We start from the raw sequence: 15,342 nt of genomic DNA, 5'->3' as shown, positions 1-15,342 counted from the left end.
TTATGTTTTCAAGAACTGGAATACTGTAGCAAAACTGAGAACAAGCAAGGGAAACGCTTCTTCTATCCCCCTTGTTTTTCAATGGCTTTTCGCATCCACTTTTTCAGACGAAATACGTGGGTATAAAATCCGTATTTGCCATCTCGGTCACAGCCTTCTCCCCATGAAACTATCCCCACTTGATACCAGCGGTTGTCATCCGGGTTCTAAATCAAAGGAAAATGGGATTGGCATAAGGAGCAAGAGACTTTCAGATTTGAGCCTTGTTTGTGCCCTAGCCTGTTTAGTCATGCATGCTGCTTTGGAATTTAGCCTGGCATATACTAGATAACAGCTTATGGGCATAACTGTGTCTCCACTCTTAAACCTCTAAGTGGGATTTGGCCATCACTTAAGAAATCCATAGCTGATCTCTCTATTTGCTGAGAGCTCAGTACAGAAATGGAGCTGAGCTAGATGACTGCAGGATTCATCTCAGTTGCTCAGCTCAGGCTTGAGAGGGGTTTGCTTCAGGCACTCAATAGTTTGCATCTCTGCTGCTGTTTTTTAGACAACTATAAAAGTTCAGCATAACACAAACCCAGTGCCCTGTGTCTTATAAGTTTGAGCTTATTGAATGTACCTTCATTACAAAAGGTCCCCCACTGTCCCCTTCACAGGCATCTCCTCTCTTTGAGTCTTCAGGACTGTAACCTACAGGAAAGAAAAGTCAGACATCTGGCTGTAGGGGAAGTGACTGGTGTTGGCCATCTTTTCGTTGAAGTATTGCTGCATAATGTTTCAGAGCCATGAGATTACTTGCTGCTTCTACCAATGTTGGACTTAAAGGAGTTTAAATTTGATATTTATAAAACAGCCAACTCTCCTTCTGTCTTTGCAGAGTTACCGATTATATCGTACTTTGCCACCCTCTGTGCTCTCATTCCTATTTTTCATCAAAATAGCTGTTAGTCAGCTGCTACCTTATTTTCAGCTGTAGCTTGAGCTACTTTGCCTTTGTTTTTACGAACTTGTGTGCTCAAGTTCTGTGTACCTTGTTCTTTCATTGTATTGACTAGAGACATGGCCTTCCTCATTTTTATTTTCCTGTCATTCTGCAGGTTCTGTTCTTTGTCTTGTCCAACTGACTGTGTTTATCTTCCTACAGACTTGTCATAAAGAAAATAGGGGTTTTACTTGGATACTGCCTAGTTCATCAGGAATTCTTGCATTTTCCATCACTCAAGTCTCCCTTTTGCTGCCCTATGTCTGAATCTCACCTATTTTTCAAGCGTTTTCTAGAAAAAGAAACTATGAATGCTATATTGTTGGTGTACTGTACTATGAAATTGGCTTCTATCCTAACTCAAGCATTTATGTGTTATTAGTTGGAAAGAGGACAAACTCAGCCAAAACATTTTTGGAGATTTGCTTGCAGAAACTTATAAAGACTGCAGGAATGAAGAATACAGCAGAAAATATTAAACCAGTACATAAATCCATAGTGTTTATATCTTGAATGCTATGTTTATGTCTCTTCACTCTCCAAAAGGGTATGGTGCTAGAAGAGATTTAAGAAGGTGCAACAAGGATTATCAGAAGTACAGAATGCCTTCTATATTAGGAAAAATTAAGTCCTACTCAGCTTGGGAGAAAGATGACAGAGCTGTAAGAGGTCTGTAAAATAGCATATGACATCAAGAAAAGTGTTTTTAAAGCTGTGAGTATAGATGTGCACCTCTTCAAATTTATTAGACAGGAAATTTAACAGAACATGAGGAATGACTGTCTTCACACATGCTGTACCTAATCTGTGAAGGAGCCTGCCACAAAAGTTGTAGGCATAAGAGTAAATAGGTGTTCAAAAGGTTGAGACAAGTATAGAATGAGTCGTTTAGCCTACTGAGTAGTATAGCTGGTTTGCAGCCTTTAATGCAGAAAGTTGCTGAACTGTTCCTTATACTGGTGAAAAGATTAGTGTTCTCAGTTCTTGCACAGCTGTTGCTGACAGATAGCAGAGTGGTGCCATTGTGCTAGTTAGTCTGACAGCATGGTGTCACAAACCTTATTCATAGCTTTAACTTCTGCCTTCGAGTCTGAGAGTTGGAAAAAAATATCACGGGAAAGTTATTCTTTAGGAGGGCACTTGAAAATTTATCAGAAAGTAACCTTGTGGTATGAGTCCCAGCAGGAGCTCAGCCCCCGTGTCTTCAGTGGCAAGTTAGCCTTATGTCTCCGGGTCTACTTACCTGCACAGAACATGTTGTCAGTGACTTTAACTCTGGTGGATGCCTTGCAGGTATCTTGGTCTACAATGGGTACATTGAGCTGTTGCAGGACTGTGGGGAGGTTGCTTGGGCTAGTGGCCCATGTTTCTTTCAGATTCCCCCAACCAGTTACCCGCCCTTTATAACCTGCCAGCATCAGCCTGTGGAAGCAATCACAGAATGGAAGGAAGCGTAATTATAATCAAATTATAATCCTTCTGTGGAAATCCTTCCACAGAATGGAAAGAAGCATAATTATAAAATCAAATATGTTGTAACAGCTTTCTCCTGTCTGGCTCCTTTGCTGCAAATCGCCTAAACAGGCGTATTTATTTTGTCTTCTATGAAAGCCCAAAGGACACTGTTGTAGCTTGTATTTCTAGGATAGCTGCCTCACCTTTGCACAACCTCTTTGGTAGGTAGGCAGACAGGATGGATGTAGTCACTGAAGGCGATGGGTCTCTTCAGGTGCAGGAGTGCAATGTCTCGGTCCATGTTCTCTTTCCAGTTGTACTTGGGATGGATTATGATTTTATCCAATAGAGCAATTTTCTCCTTGTTCTTTTCATATCTGAAATAGTTGTGAAGGAAAGAACTCATTGTACAATAGGAAATGAGCAGCTGTGAGGCTGCTTCTCTCAGATCTGTTGTGCCCTCTGAGACAATATTCTCCCCCTCTTGACAGGGGCGTGCCCCTTTAGACCTTCCAGGGTTCTGCTCGCCCTTTCAAGATCAGCAACTGTCGTCTCCATTCAATCTCATTCTTGAGATTGATAGCATTGACTCTATGTATTTCCTTGCGTACTTAATGATATTCTAACCTCGCTGTATCTCGCTACTTCAAGAGGAAAGCTAGTGTACTCTCACTTAGTTTAGGCTGTTTAGGCTCTTACTTTGCCCTGAAATGTTTGCCAATCCGCACCAAGATGTCATTTGTAGTTAAGTTTTTGTCCCAGGGTGGATAAAAAAGACAATGAGCAGCAGTCAAGACCCAGTTACTACTGATGAGGCTGGCACCACACAGGAGCTCTTGAGGACTCTTTTTGTAGAGCATCACCTGCCTGAAACAAAAGGAAAGAGGAAGACTTAGGACTAATGTCTTGGCTTGCAGCTTGTGTCTTGGGGCAATGCAAGGAGAGCAGAATTTGGATCGAGCAGGGAAGTGCATTGTGCTGTACTGGTAAAGAAGACTGCAGAGGTCTATTTCTATTTAATAGGCAAGTTACCTTATCTCCTTTACCTACAGTGACTTTGCATCCTCTCTGCTCTAGCAAAGCTGGAAAGAGGAGAGATGAGCCCCACCACCGCTCTAGCTTTCCCTGAAAAGCATGTATTTAGCTCAAGCACAGAGAAGCTTCTTTCCTACTACTTTTCTACCACTCTGTCACACACTTGGAGAATCTGTGATTAGAAATGGTACTGACTGCATGCTTCCTGCCATGAGAGAGCCCTTTTATTTTCCCCCATGTTGGAAATGAAGAGAAGGGAGATGTAACTCCCACCACAAAGGACTATGATGAGATAATGCTTACCAGGGGGAACTTCCCAGTTCTGCATCATCCCCATGCACAACTCTGCCTCCCATATATGACTCCAGCAGCTCCTTCTCACTTTTGTCTGTTAACTTTTTCTTCTCAAATAAAGGACGAGTGCCACAATCTTAAAAAAAAAAAAAAAAAAAAAAAAAAAAAATAGACAATCCCGTTTTGATACTCTACCTCATTCACAGTAGCAAAACTGTCTTCAGTCACCATGCTAAGCTGGAAAAGCTTAGGACAGGCATGCTAATTAGCTCCATAATTTTAACTAGAGCTTAACTTTTGATGAACCTTTAGGCAATTTAAATATCTCCTACACCTGCTTTTGACAGCATTTGGTAAGCTGGCATTTCTGAGGCACGGTGAGTGCTCTGTGGGAAGAAGCTGCAACTTTTCTACCAACTGATGCTGTATCTAGAGTTTTTGCTCACCTGCTTCGCCTGCACCAAAAGTTTCATCATCAAAGAAGGTTTGGAACTCTTGAGGAAGGAGGGTACGTCCTCCTCTTTCCTCCAGCTGTTCATTCTCATCCTCTAGCGAGCTGTCTGAGAGAGACAGAAAGATGAACATTGTAAAAGGCTTAGCTGCTGTGGTTTCCATGTTCAGAGCAGCGTAGCTGTCCATTTCCACACACAGTGAGAATGACAGAGGAATGATGTTTGAGAACCCTTGCTAGTTTTAATGCTCATCGTCTACCAGAGTGAGTTTTCAGGGAGAAGAGCACACCCGAGAGAGTTAAGTTATATACATGTATGGTAGGTTAGTACATGTAAGACTTGCACATGCGTGGCATTGTATTAGTGGTAGACTTGTCAGTAGTAGGTTAAAGGTTGGACTAGGTGATCTCAGAGGTCTTTTCCAACCTCAAGGATTCTATAATGATTCTATGATTATAATTCCTCCTCCCACTCCCCTGTCAGGTCCTTCATTCTACTTGCATGTACTACCTTTTTTGCCACTGCCTCACAAGTGTGCCTACTCAAACCAATACAGGGTTCTCACCGCAGTAGTGCAGGTCACAATATTCGAAGTTGGGTGGTTCATCTGTTACACACCAGACACCCTCTTCATCTGCATCAGGGTTCCGACAGTAATTCTCCAGCAGCTTCATCTCTGGGGCGATGTTTTTGTTTTGGAGCAATGCCTTGGCCTCCTCTGAGTCCCACGGCAGGCACTTAGCCCCAGACACAGTGACTGAGAGGGTCCCTGTGTAAAGCATGCCTTTCTCTGGTTCACAGGCCTGCACTGGGGCTTGTGTTGTGACCCGTGGAGTAAACTCAACCGTTGTCCTGTCTTGACCTGGAAGGGCAGAAAGCTGTGATTTAAGTCATAGCTTTGCATTAGAAAATACTGAGCAGCCATTGAGGAAGCAGCAGTAAGCACCTTAATGGGGGAGACTGCATCTCTGTGAGATTGATTCACGACTACTTGATCACAAAGGAACTGTGCAAGAAAGCTAAGGGTTTTCTAGTCCAGTTACATCCTTGCACATGTAAGTGTAACAGTTGGTTACTTTGGCATAGGGCAGAAACTAACTCATGAGCAGAGATGGTACCAATGCATGATCATCCCAAAGCAAAGCATTATTTTTCTCCAATTTGCCATATGGCAGACTGGAGCAATGTTAATGATTTTAATGCTTCAGAACAAATCTTTGTCAAATTTGTTATGACCTCTATGACTTTCATAAGTCATTGCCTCTAGTCTCTGCTTTTGCAAGTGAAGCTTCTGCTGTGACAAGGTTCTCCACTTTCAACCATTTCTTCTGAGATGAAGGCCAAGCCCCAGAGGAGACAGCCCTGTGTTGTAGAGAAGAAATGGGAAGGTACAAGTGTAGGGGGATAGTTCTCCATCCCGTCAAGGGGGATAATGAGAGAAGGGCATCTTTTGTCTTCTTCAGAGGAGACAGAATATAACTGCTGCGCTGTATGAACGAACATTAAGGCAAGCAGTCAAGCATAAGTTGTGGTTGTTTTATCCTAAAGGAACTCTGACCAAAAAAAGAAAAAGCAGTATGACTCGTTGCTGTCACAAATTAGAGGCAGCTGAGTCAGGATTTGGGGGTGCTCCTGGCTAGCAAAATTGCAGTAGACTCCTGGAAACTGTTGACAGCAGGTTTAATCTAGATTTGGATTAGTCTAGAGAAAATACTATGTTAGAGGGTCTTACCTAAGGTAGATGTATGGGTATCTCCTTGACACTTTCTCCCCAGCCACTTTTAACCTTTAAGACACAGCTTCTCTACTCTGAATGACCTCTGTTCGTATAAGATCCCTTCCTGCTAATTCTCTCCCCTTCCTTAGCGTCAGTGTTAGTGCAAAGTTCCTTGCTAGTGGAGAGCTTGCTGGGGCGTAGTGCTGAGGCATACCGCACACTGGAATGGGACATTCCTCCCGTTCTACCGTTGGGTCTCGGGTGTAGCACCATGGGCCTTCGGAGTTGTCGTCTGGGTTCCTGCAGTAGTTCTCAATGAGGGTGGGATAGATGGTGGCATTAAATCTGTGAGAAAAGGCTGGTTAAGCTAGGAAGGAAGGACACCCTGGAAAACTCTTCAGGGGAAAGGGGGAGATGCACTTACTTAGGTATATGTGGGTATTTGCTTGTCCACACTTGACATTCAATCCCTGATTTGGTGTAACTAATGGTCCCCTGATAGTTCTGGCCGAGACCAACAGAGCAATTACCTGTCAAAAGCCCAACACAGGGTAAGCCCGGGCCAGTGGAAATGAATGTTACGCTTCTCAAGGTCAGAGGTGCCCTCCCACAAATCCCTTTATCTTTTACTGCATATACAAGCCTGCACAAGCACAGGCGTTCTTTTTATGGGGTGAGAAGAGCACATGGCTTAAACTCTCTCCGTTTTGTCAGAGGGAGCTCATCCTGAGGCTTCGTTCTTTGCTTTGGCTGTAGGCACAGGTCAGAGTATTTCTGAGAGGCTAGTCTAGCCTGGAGCTAGAGTCAGGGACACACTACTGTGTCACTGGGAAAAGGAGAGCTACCCTCTATCATTTTAATTGGGAAGTCAGGCAGTTTGTGAAATGGTTAGTGAGGAAATAAAGAAGACGAAAGGAATTTCAAGATATCCTCATGCTATCTTTTCCTTCTAATCAGATGACCTCACCAACTTCAGATTGTTTTTTTCCTTCTAAACTGTAGGAAGCAGGTTTCTGGCACTCAGGGAACTTGAGGTCCACATGAATTTCTTACCTTCTAAACAAGCATCCAAAGCTGTCCTGGTCTTTCTCATGCCCTGACATACTAACAAAATAAGAAAAAAGAAAAACGTTATAAGAAAGGAATCTAAACAAGCATCATGGTTTGAACCATTTTATCATCTAGGGACAAAACATAAGGGCTTTGTCCGGGACAGCGAGCTCTCACAAGGGGGAAGGGAGCCATTTCTCCAGGATGGGTCAGTACATCCTGAGGGAGAGCAGAGCACCTGCAGGACTTGAAGCAACTTACCTTGGTATTTTGACCAAAATGCGTCCTGTAAAAACAAACAAACAAAAATATTGAAGAGCAGAGATGCAGACATCAGACCTTGCTTAGCTGCTGCAATTCAACCAGCAGAATGCCTCATCACGGCAAGTGGCGCAAACTAACCTAGCTCTTTTGATAGCAAATATTATGGAGTCCAACAAAGCAGAAAATCTAATATAAAACTACATTCCCACCCAACAGACTCAGGAATCAGGTCTTTTTCAGCTTTGCCCCAGATAGGCAAGCATTTTGGAGGCAACACACTGAACTTCATGCATGCATGTTTCTGCATCTTTGCAATACCCAGGCATAAGATCTCCAGCATATCCAACAGTCTGAAGCTTGGAAACCACCTTATCTGTAAGCCCGTCCCTAGCTAAGTGGAAGTGGGATAACTGTTGAGGAATATTACAACGGCTTCTGGTTAGCTACTTTCCTTTTGCAACCATGGATCTCCAAAATTACATTTTTATCCTGCTACTATATAATGTTCCTTGCTTTATGCCCCATGCTGGCAAAAAACAGTACCATAATACAGCCATGTCCCCGTGACAAACTAGCCTAATGTCTGCAGGTGTATGTACCATCCTGTGAAAGGTCATTTTGACCGTTAATCTGTCCTGAGCCTCCACCTTGTGTTTGTCTTCTCTGGATTGACCTAGAACAGGATGTGCCGAAGGGACTTTTTACCCCTAACAAAAGCGGAGATGCAAACCCTGAAGATCAGTTACTGTGCAGGAACCTTTGCTGTCCCTGTTAGACTCTTGATCATGCAACAGATCATCTCCAGGAGAGACTCTGGTTGTTTGCTGTAGACTTGCAACTAATCAGAGTAATAGAGAGGACTATCACTCCCAAAAAAGACCAGAGATGCTTACAGCAATTGTCCCTCATCAATGTGCAGAGGAAGCAGAACCTGTGCTGCAGTACAGAAGTCCAAGGAATTGAACCTAGAACTTCTAAAGATCATATGTAGGTACTGCTCCATTCTTCGGATCTGCGTCTCTCCTATGCAGCCCGAGAGTTTATGCCGCTTTAGAAATACTCTGCGGAGCTTGTTTCTTGCTGCCTTAAACTCCTAACTGGTCATCTGGTTTTTGTTTTATTCTCCGGGGTGGAATTCAGCACTGAAACTGGCCTTGGGGCTAGGAGCATTTCACAAAACAACAATGAAAAAAATGTAGCAGAGTGAGTGAGTGTGTCTGGAAGCCAGAAGAAGGGACAAACTGTGCCAGAGTTTCAGCTCAGAGGGGCTTGAGGCACCTGCACTCAGGATTTGACTGCTAAGTCATCTGTTTCGTGACTGTCTGGGGCTGTGGCAGTTCAAATGTGTGTGGCAGCAAGCTGAACTAGTGGAAGATGCAATTCTTGGCTAGTAGTTGAGGAAATACTCACTTTTTTCACTTCATGTTTACAATAGAGAAGGAAGGAAAAGAATTTGAGGTGCATTTCCTGGTGTAGCTCTATGAGGGAGTCTCCCTGAGGATATCTAAGCTCTCTGTGTCACATACACATCAACCTTATCTTTCTATCACAAAAATTCAACCTTAAAACCCCAGTGCCTGGCTTTATGTGACCCACTGGTCTCACTGCAGGAGTCAGCTGCGGGACACCCGCGTGCCCTGTGACGTACCGTGTCAACGGTGGATTCGAGGGCTTCGAAGGCCTCCTCGTAACTGCATATCTCCTCCAGGCACTCTCGCTCCAGGTTTCCTTTAAGCATCTCTTCGAGAAATCCCTTGTTGGCACGTCGTGGGCGCTTGAGCAATGACAGTGCCTGCCCCTTTTCCAGGAAAACTACCGAGTCAGAACACTGCCAGTCAAAGGGATGCTCACAGTGGGAGGGTCCCCGCATCTTCCCTTGCATTTTCCAAAAGTCACGCTCAGCTGATGTGATGATCCCATAGCCCAGCCTCCCCCAGTTCACCATAGAGAGAGGAGAAGCCCTGCCCAAGACCTGTCAAGTCCACACCTGATGATCAGTGCAGTCTTTCTGTAATTCATCTTTTGGGGTTGGCATCACTGAGACAGCAGAAGTGATAGGAATCCTCGGCAAAGCTGCTCTGCCGATTTGCAGTTAGATAGAGGCTTGTTTGCCTAGAGCCCGCCTAGAACTCTCTGCCAACCAATGTATTTCTGTCTTGCCAGTCTCATGCTACTGCGATAGGCATAGCTTGATTCCATCTTCATGTTCAGAGACTCTGAACTGAGACCTGTAGACAGGTCTTCCCCCACAAAGCAGTGTGTCAGAGAGGACCTAAGCTCATATTAAGAACAGATAGATGAAGTAAAGGCTCTGGGAACAGAAATGGAGCAATGAGCAGGAAGGCTGCATACTGCATATGACCTAAATTGTAGGTAAGGGCAGCTGAAGAGGCAATGGAGAATTGTAGGAACACAGGTGAGCTGAGGAACTAACCCAAAAAGGCCCGTGGCTGTGCTACACAAGGTCCTGGACTGAGCCCCATTCCCCTTCCCCACCATCTCCCAGGTGACCCACAAAATCTACTGAGCTGTTGTCACCGGCTTTCCCTGCCAGCTGCTGGATGCTGCTGCATCCTCTTGTGCAGGAAAGCCCTGTGCTCAGTCCGCTCTCTGCACCCTTTTGCTCCTAGCTACAAGGTTTTAGAAGCTCCACAAGCTTTATCCCTGGAAAGAAATAAGCCCATCTTCCTTCCTTCATCACCCACTGGTCCAGCCTTTCTCCCCGTGCCAGAGACTTACCTCCATCGTGGCTCAAGGTGAGGTGCAGAAGGCTGGAAAGGAGCAGGCCCTGCAGTATGCTGGTTTTGCTGTGCGCCATGCTGTACAGCCCTGGCTGCGGAGGAAATGCAAAGGGAGCAGAATAAGCGGAGTCACAGCCCCGCCAGGTTAATATTAAACCAGAATGAAGAAACAGGACTCCAGAGGTCATGGTGTGTCAGGGACAGCGGGACTGAGGCTTCTCTTATCCATCCTCTCTTGGCATCTCTCCCTCCCTTCAGGACATTTTCATTTTCATACTTAATTGGTGGAAGCCAAACAAAATGCCTCTAAATGCACACACCCCAGGAGAAAAATTAGCATCTCATCTCATAACAGGGAAGATGCGAGAGGACAAGCTTGTCCCAAGGCACAGGGAGAACTTGGGCTGGCCGAGAGAGGTCTCTGTCAGTGGACAGCCACCCCAGCCCGAGCAGCTCACTACTTGTCCCTCAGTGCCACCCTGCTCCCCCCACAGCTCTTGGCATGACTGCTGCCTCCCCACCGTGCTGGTTCAGTTCCCTGCCGCTAAATCTTCTTGGAGGCTGTGCCCTGGTAGCCTCACACGCAGCAAGACTTTGAGACCTCCTTAGCCATTCCAAATCCTTCTCCTGCTTTTAGTAGCAAGCCGCCCCTTTTCCCCCTAGAGCCCAGTTGTCTTTTCTCCCTGCAGTTATCACCAAGCTTAGCCCCAGCTATTTTGGCACCCAAACACACAGGTTTCCTCCATCTTCCTCATCCATGCCAAGTATCAGAAGGGGTGCCTGCTGCAGTCCACATGGAATTAAATTTTTCCACCAAGTTAGGTCAGCAATGCCATTTTCAGTGTGTGTAACTTCCCACTGCGTTATAATTCCCAGTGGGGTGGAGGAAGGTGAGGCAGCTTGAAGTCTGGTCTCCCCCTTCTCTTCCCACACCCGTGGAACATATTCAAATACATCAAAAAGGAAACAGGGGCTCTGCCAAGCAAGGAGCTAGCATGCCTGAAACAGGCCGAAAAACAAGGGCTTGCAGGAACAGGGAGGCAGGAGTAATTTGGGTGCCACAACATCAGCTAATGAATATGTCAAGAACTGGACTACCAGAGCTGGGAACACCATGATGATTCCTACAACAAGCAGAAAATCGGCATGGTGAGAAAACAGCAGAAAGGGGGGCAGGGTCAGGATGGTCTCCGGAGCTGCCACATGGCACAAAAGTGTTTTCTGCCAGCAGGGAGCATGTTTTGTGCTGTGCCTCTGTGCAGGAGATACAGCTGTAATATTTATCTCCATAGAAGGAGTGCAAATATTAGCATTAGGGTGGCTCAGGAATGACTCTGTGTCCACTGGTACAAAGAGCAGTTGCAGAGGCTCCCGCCCTCACCTAACAGGAGTATCCCCTGTTCTCACCCACCACACCTGGATTTTGGAGAGGCGCCTTCAGGAACAGCCAAATTGACCTGGGTGTGTGTGCATAGGATTAGGCAGAACCCTAGAAACACCCTGCGTTACTTTGCAGGAGGGAAACAGCATTTAGGAGAAATGCACAGGCAGGGACTGCAGTAATGCTGGGACAGGAAGGAGGCATCAGTGCACAAACAAGGGTTTGGAAGAACAGGGAAATCAGAGCTGCTGCTGTCCCACACAGCAGTCACCACCACTCCTCGTTGTGCAAGGAGGCACAAAGAGCCCCACATTTCTGTAAGCCTGTCTGGTCACCAGTGGGACTTGCTCAGCTGGTAGAACAGAAGAGGACAGCAACAGGAACCATTTCTTTACTCTCTGTATGATAATTTGGTTTTGGTCTCACATTGCAGGTGGGCAAATGAGCTCAGGGTTGTTTTCACCAGGGCAGAACTGAGCAAGCCCAAGTGGATGTGAATGCAGAGCAGAGATAACACTGGTGGAAGACCACCGTGAATTCTTGGCTGTAGCGATGACTGATGGATATGTGCCTGTCCAAGTGTTCATTGTGGATCGCAGTAAGAAAGGCACACAGAGTACACAAGGTATTGATTAAAATGGCATTTGTTGGAGATAACATTAGAAGGCAAAGGGGGATAGCATTAGATAATCTTAGGTCCCTTCAGATGCTGGGAATACCAAGTAGTAGAGCATCAGGCCATGGCATGCTGTGCAAATATTGTCTGTGCTGAGATTCACCAGCTTTGTGGTCTTTGGTTTTTTTAGAGGATTTTCTTGGAAGTAAACAACTTTATTTGTAATTTCCAACGTCAAACAAAAGGATGTTCCCATAAGAATATGCTGCCTCACTCTGAGATAAAGACAAGGCCACGTGGTGGTGGTGGCATCAGCACCGGTGCCGAGTGGAAGCAGCCTGTAGGCTCTCCAGTTGGCATTAGCCGGCTCAGTTCATCCTGCGGCCAAGTGATACATGCAGCACAGCACAAGCCTGCTCCTACTCACATCAGCTTGCTATGTGGATCACTGGAGTATTCCTCTTCATGAGAATTTCCAATGTACTCACTTTTTTTTCTTCTTTCTTGTACCTCTGTCTCTTCTTTGTAATAACCAGACAACTTTTATACTACAGCTGAAATCAGCAGTTGTGATATTTATGCACAGCGTTTTACCATCTTGTTTTTCCTTTAAAGGGAAGATGTTAGCACCTTATATGATATCATGCATTGTATAGGGTTAAGTTTAAGCAGCACTAGAATCTGGCTGTTAAGCTTGGTTATTGGACAGATATGAGTATCTTCTAATACTCACCTGTCATCTACCTTTCATGTCAGAAGTCTGTTCCGATTCCTACATCCATTTTTTTGCTTAAACACTTGTTTAAAAAAAAAAAAAAAGTTACTGAAAACAACTGTTTTGTCACTGCGTCTGGCTGCTTCTTTTCCAGTTGCTGTTCTTCAGCGGCTTCCCCTATGAAAAAAGACAAAACCACCTACCAGTGCCTAAGGTTGTTGAGTGTAACTGCTGAAGCCTCTTATCTCAACTGTCACTTAAGTTTCAGCTATTTCTTTACATTGACTTTGCATTATAATTAGAGATTTCTGCTACATCCTGGGACTTTTTCATCACCTCCCCAGGGGTTTTGACTTCCACCCTTTGAACATTTAACTCATCCATCTCTGTTCACCATTCCTTTAAGCAACTTTTTATCATCTGATTTTCTTTTTGCCTGTAATGTATGCTATTTTGTTTCCTAGGTGAAGATTTGCACCTTTATCCTCCCAGAAGTATGGTTTTCAACACAAATGGGAGTTTTGATCTCTTGTCTCATATGGGTTAATTCTTCTTTTTAAATGAAGAAAATATTTATCAATTGCCAGTATCCCAAAGCCCTGGTGAAGCCCTACCAGCAAGGCAGACCGCGACTGGACAGAAGACCTGTGTGCTTGATGCCGGGAGATGTATGGGTCACAGGCATGCAGCATCTCCAGTGAGAGATTCCAGACAGATTCTACAGTTCTCTTGGTTGTTATCTCACACCAAGATTGTATGATGAGGTTGCCCAGGAGGTCCCTTCTCTTTGGTCATAATTATCGGTCCCATGTTCTGGGATCCCACACTTTGCCCTGTACTTGCTGCTTATGGATTACACTGCCTACAAATGGCACAGCAGCAAGCAGCATGCCCCTTCACCTGCATTTCTTGCTGCTGTGATACCCACACTAGTTCTTTCCATATCTTCCATATTTCCATGTCCATACAAGAGACTAACAGTCTCTTTTACCCCTGGTAGCAGACTAAAACATTCCCACATTCTTTTCAAGCATGTTAGTAACAAGCAAGTACAACACATTCTTGTTGAACTTTTCTCATCCCTTCCTTTTGGAGAAAACTTAATATTTCAGCTGGAGCGGGACTTCCAAATAACTCCTTCTGAATCTCCCAACTCACCAGAGAGGTCACCAGGCCAAACACTGCGTGACTGTTCCTCAGGCCCGTCTACAGGACCCGGCAGGAACCCATTCTTTTCCTCACTATCCTTCTTCCAGTAAGGCATTTCTCACCAGGATCCTGCTGACTACACCAAATGTAGTACAAGTGTTCATTATGGATCCCAGTAAGAAAGGCACTCAGACTTCATTATGTATTAGTTAAAATAATATTTATTGGAGATAACATGAGAAAGACAAAGGGGATGGCACTAGAACATCTTACATCTCTACAGATGCTGTGAACCCCAAGTTTCACAGATCCTATCCATGCTGAGGTTCACCAGCATCCTCGTCTTTGGGGTTTTGATAGGGTTTCCTTAGAATTAAGTAACTCTATTCATCATTTTTACTGTCAAGCAAAAGGATGTTCGCAGTCACTAACACAATAGTTTTTCTGTTACGACCACTTAATTGCTCCTATTTATTCTCCCCTATTCGCTCAGAATGAAGAAGGCAGTTACAGGGCAGCAGATTAAGCAACAGGGGCCTGGATTCTCCCCTTCCCTTCCCCCTGCTGTTCCCCCTTCTCTCCCAGTTGTGCTGTGACAGAGGGCACACGCTTCAAACACAGCACGAGCCGAGCTCCAGCGAGAACACTTTGCAGCTGTGTCAATATTTGAAAGCTGCAAGAGTTCAGATAGGCACCACAGGGAGAGCCGTAGAAAGCACTGCAGCTTCAAATTTAAGCCCTCCCTCGTACACCTGTGCTCCCACTGGTCTGTCTCCAAGCTCTCAGGGCAAAGACTTGGCGCATCTGCCCCGACTTCAAAGAAAATAGCTGAAAATAAGGATACCCAGCAGCTTATCAGGCGAATTTCACCTACTGGCCTTACCTCAAATCAAGGTGTTGTGGATCTGACTCTAGTACCTCATCTACAAACCGGTCATAAAAGTTTATGGAAAAAGTTGAAAGATGAGTAAAAACCACAATGAACAGTTTCTCAGATGGTCACATTACTGTCTTCATAGCACCCCAAAAAGTGCTACTGATGATGTGACACTATATGTATATATATATATATATATATAGGTGACACTATACCCTCCTTTTGTAGTGAACATAAAAAGCCCAGAGAACTTAGGCCTCTGAACAAAACTTTCTAGGGAAACGCAGATGTTGGAGAGGATCAAGATGGAGACAATGAATGGCTAAAATTAACGAGGTAGCAAATGAAAACAGTGTTTGTGTAATGGGAAATGCAAATGTGGGGCAGGCAAGACTGAAAGATCTCTGCTAGGGCTGGTATTGTTGACTTCTTCCTGTAAGGCAAAATTCGCAAGGCCTTTGGAAATGTGCACTTCTTTCCAGGTACCAGTTTTATTCAGTGTATCTCAGATGGCAAACGAGCACTAAAGATGGAGCAGTGGGAATATTTGGGGTGTAGTTGCGCTTTAGCTGTCTTTCAGCTTTATGGTGCAGGAAGAGGAAAGAACTGTA

At 44.9% G+C, this 15,342-nt stretch overlaps 1 protein-coding gene across 1 annotated transcript; it reads right to left on the bottom strand.

The window, feature by feature from the left end:
- Positions 1-62: 62 nt before the first annotated feature.
- Positions 63-10,070, bottom strand: F2 (coagulation factor II, thrombin). Its single transcript, XM_035539145.1, has 14 exons — positions 9,992-10,070; positions 8,901-9,064; positions 7,250-7,274; positions 6,992-7,042; positions 6,363-6,468; positions 6,153-6,283; positions 4,787-5,083; positions 4,216-4,329; positions 3,779-3,905; positions 3,140-3,307; positions 2,644-2,817; positions 2,229-2,407; positions 623-693; positions 63-206 (listed from the first exon to the last, which is right to left on the bottom strand). Exons 1-14 carry the CDS (start codon positions 10,068-10,070, stop codon positions 63-65), a joined length of 1,830 nt encoding a protein of 609 aa, XP_035395038.1.
- Positions 10,071-15,342: the final 5,272 nt, after the last annotated feature.

This window comes from Cygnus atratus, chromosome 5, assembly GCF_013377495.2.
Source record: "Cygnus atratus isolate AKBS03 ecotype Queensland, Australia chromosome 5, CAtr_DNAZoo_HiC_assembly, whole genome shotgun sequence".
Classification (NCBI taxonomy): Eukaryota; Metazoa; Chordata; class Aves; order Anseriformes; family Anatidae; genus Cygnus; species Cygnus atratus.
The sequence above is the reverse complement of the archived record's forward strand: the minus strand, read 5'-3'. Positions and strand labels throughout refer to the sequence as shown.

Excerpts from the sequence above, each read along its gene's own strand:
- F2 (XM_035539145.1), bottom strand. The coding sequence starts at position 10,070 with ATGGCGCACAGCAAAACCAGCATACTGCAGGGCCTGCTCCTTTCCAGC. Across the intron at positions 6,284-6,362 it reads AAATACCCACATATACCTAA|ATTTAATGCCACCATCTATC; the intron begins GTAAGTGCATCT and ends CTTTTCTCACAG. Across the intron at positions 207-622 it reads GGGGACCTTTTGTAATGAAG|AACCCGGATGACAACCGCTG; the intron begins GTACATTCAATA and ends CCTTTGATTTAG.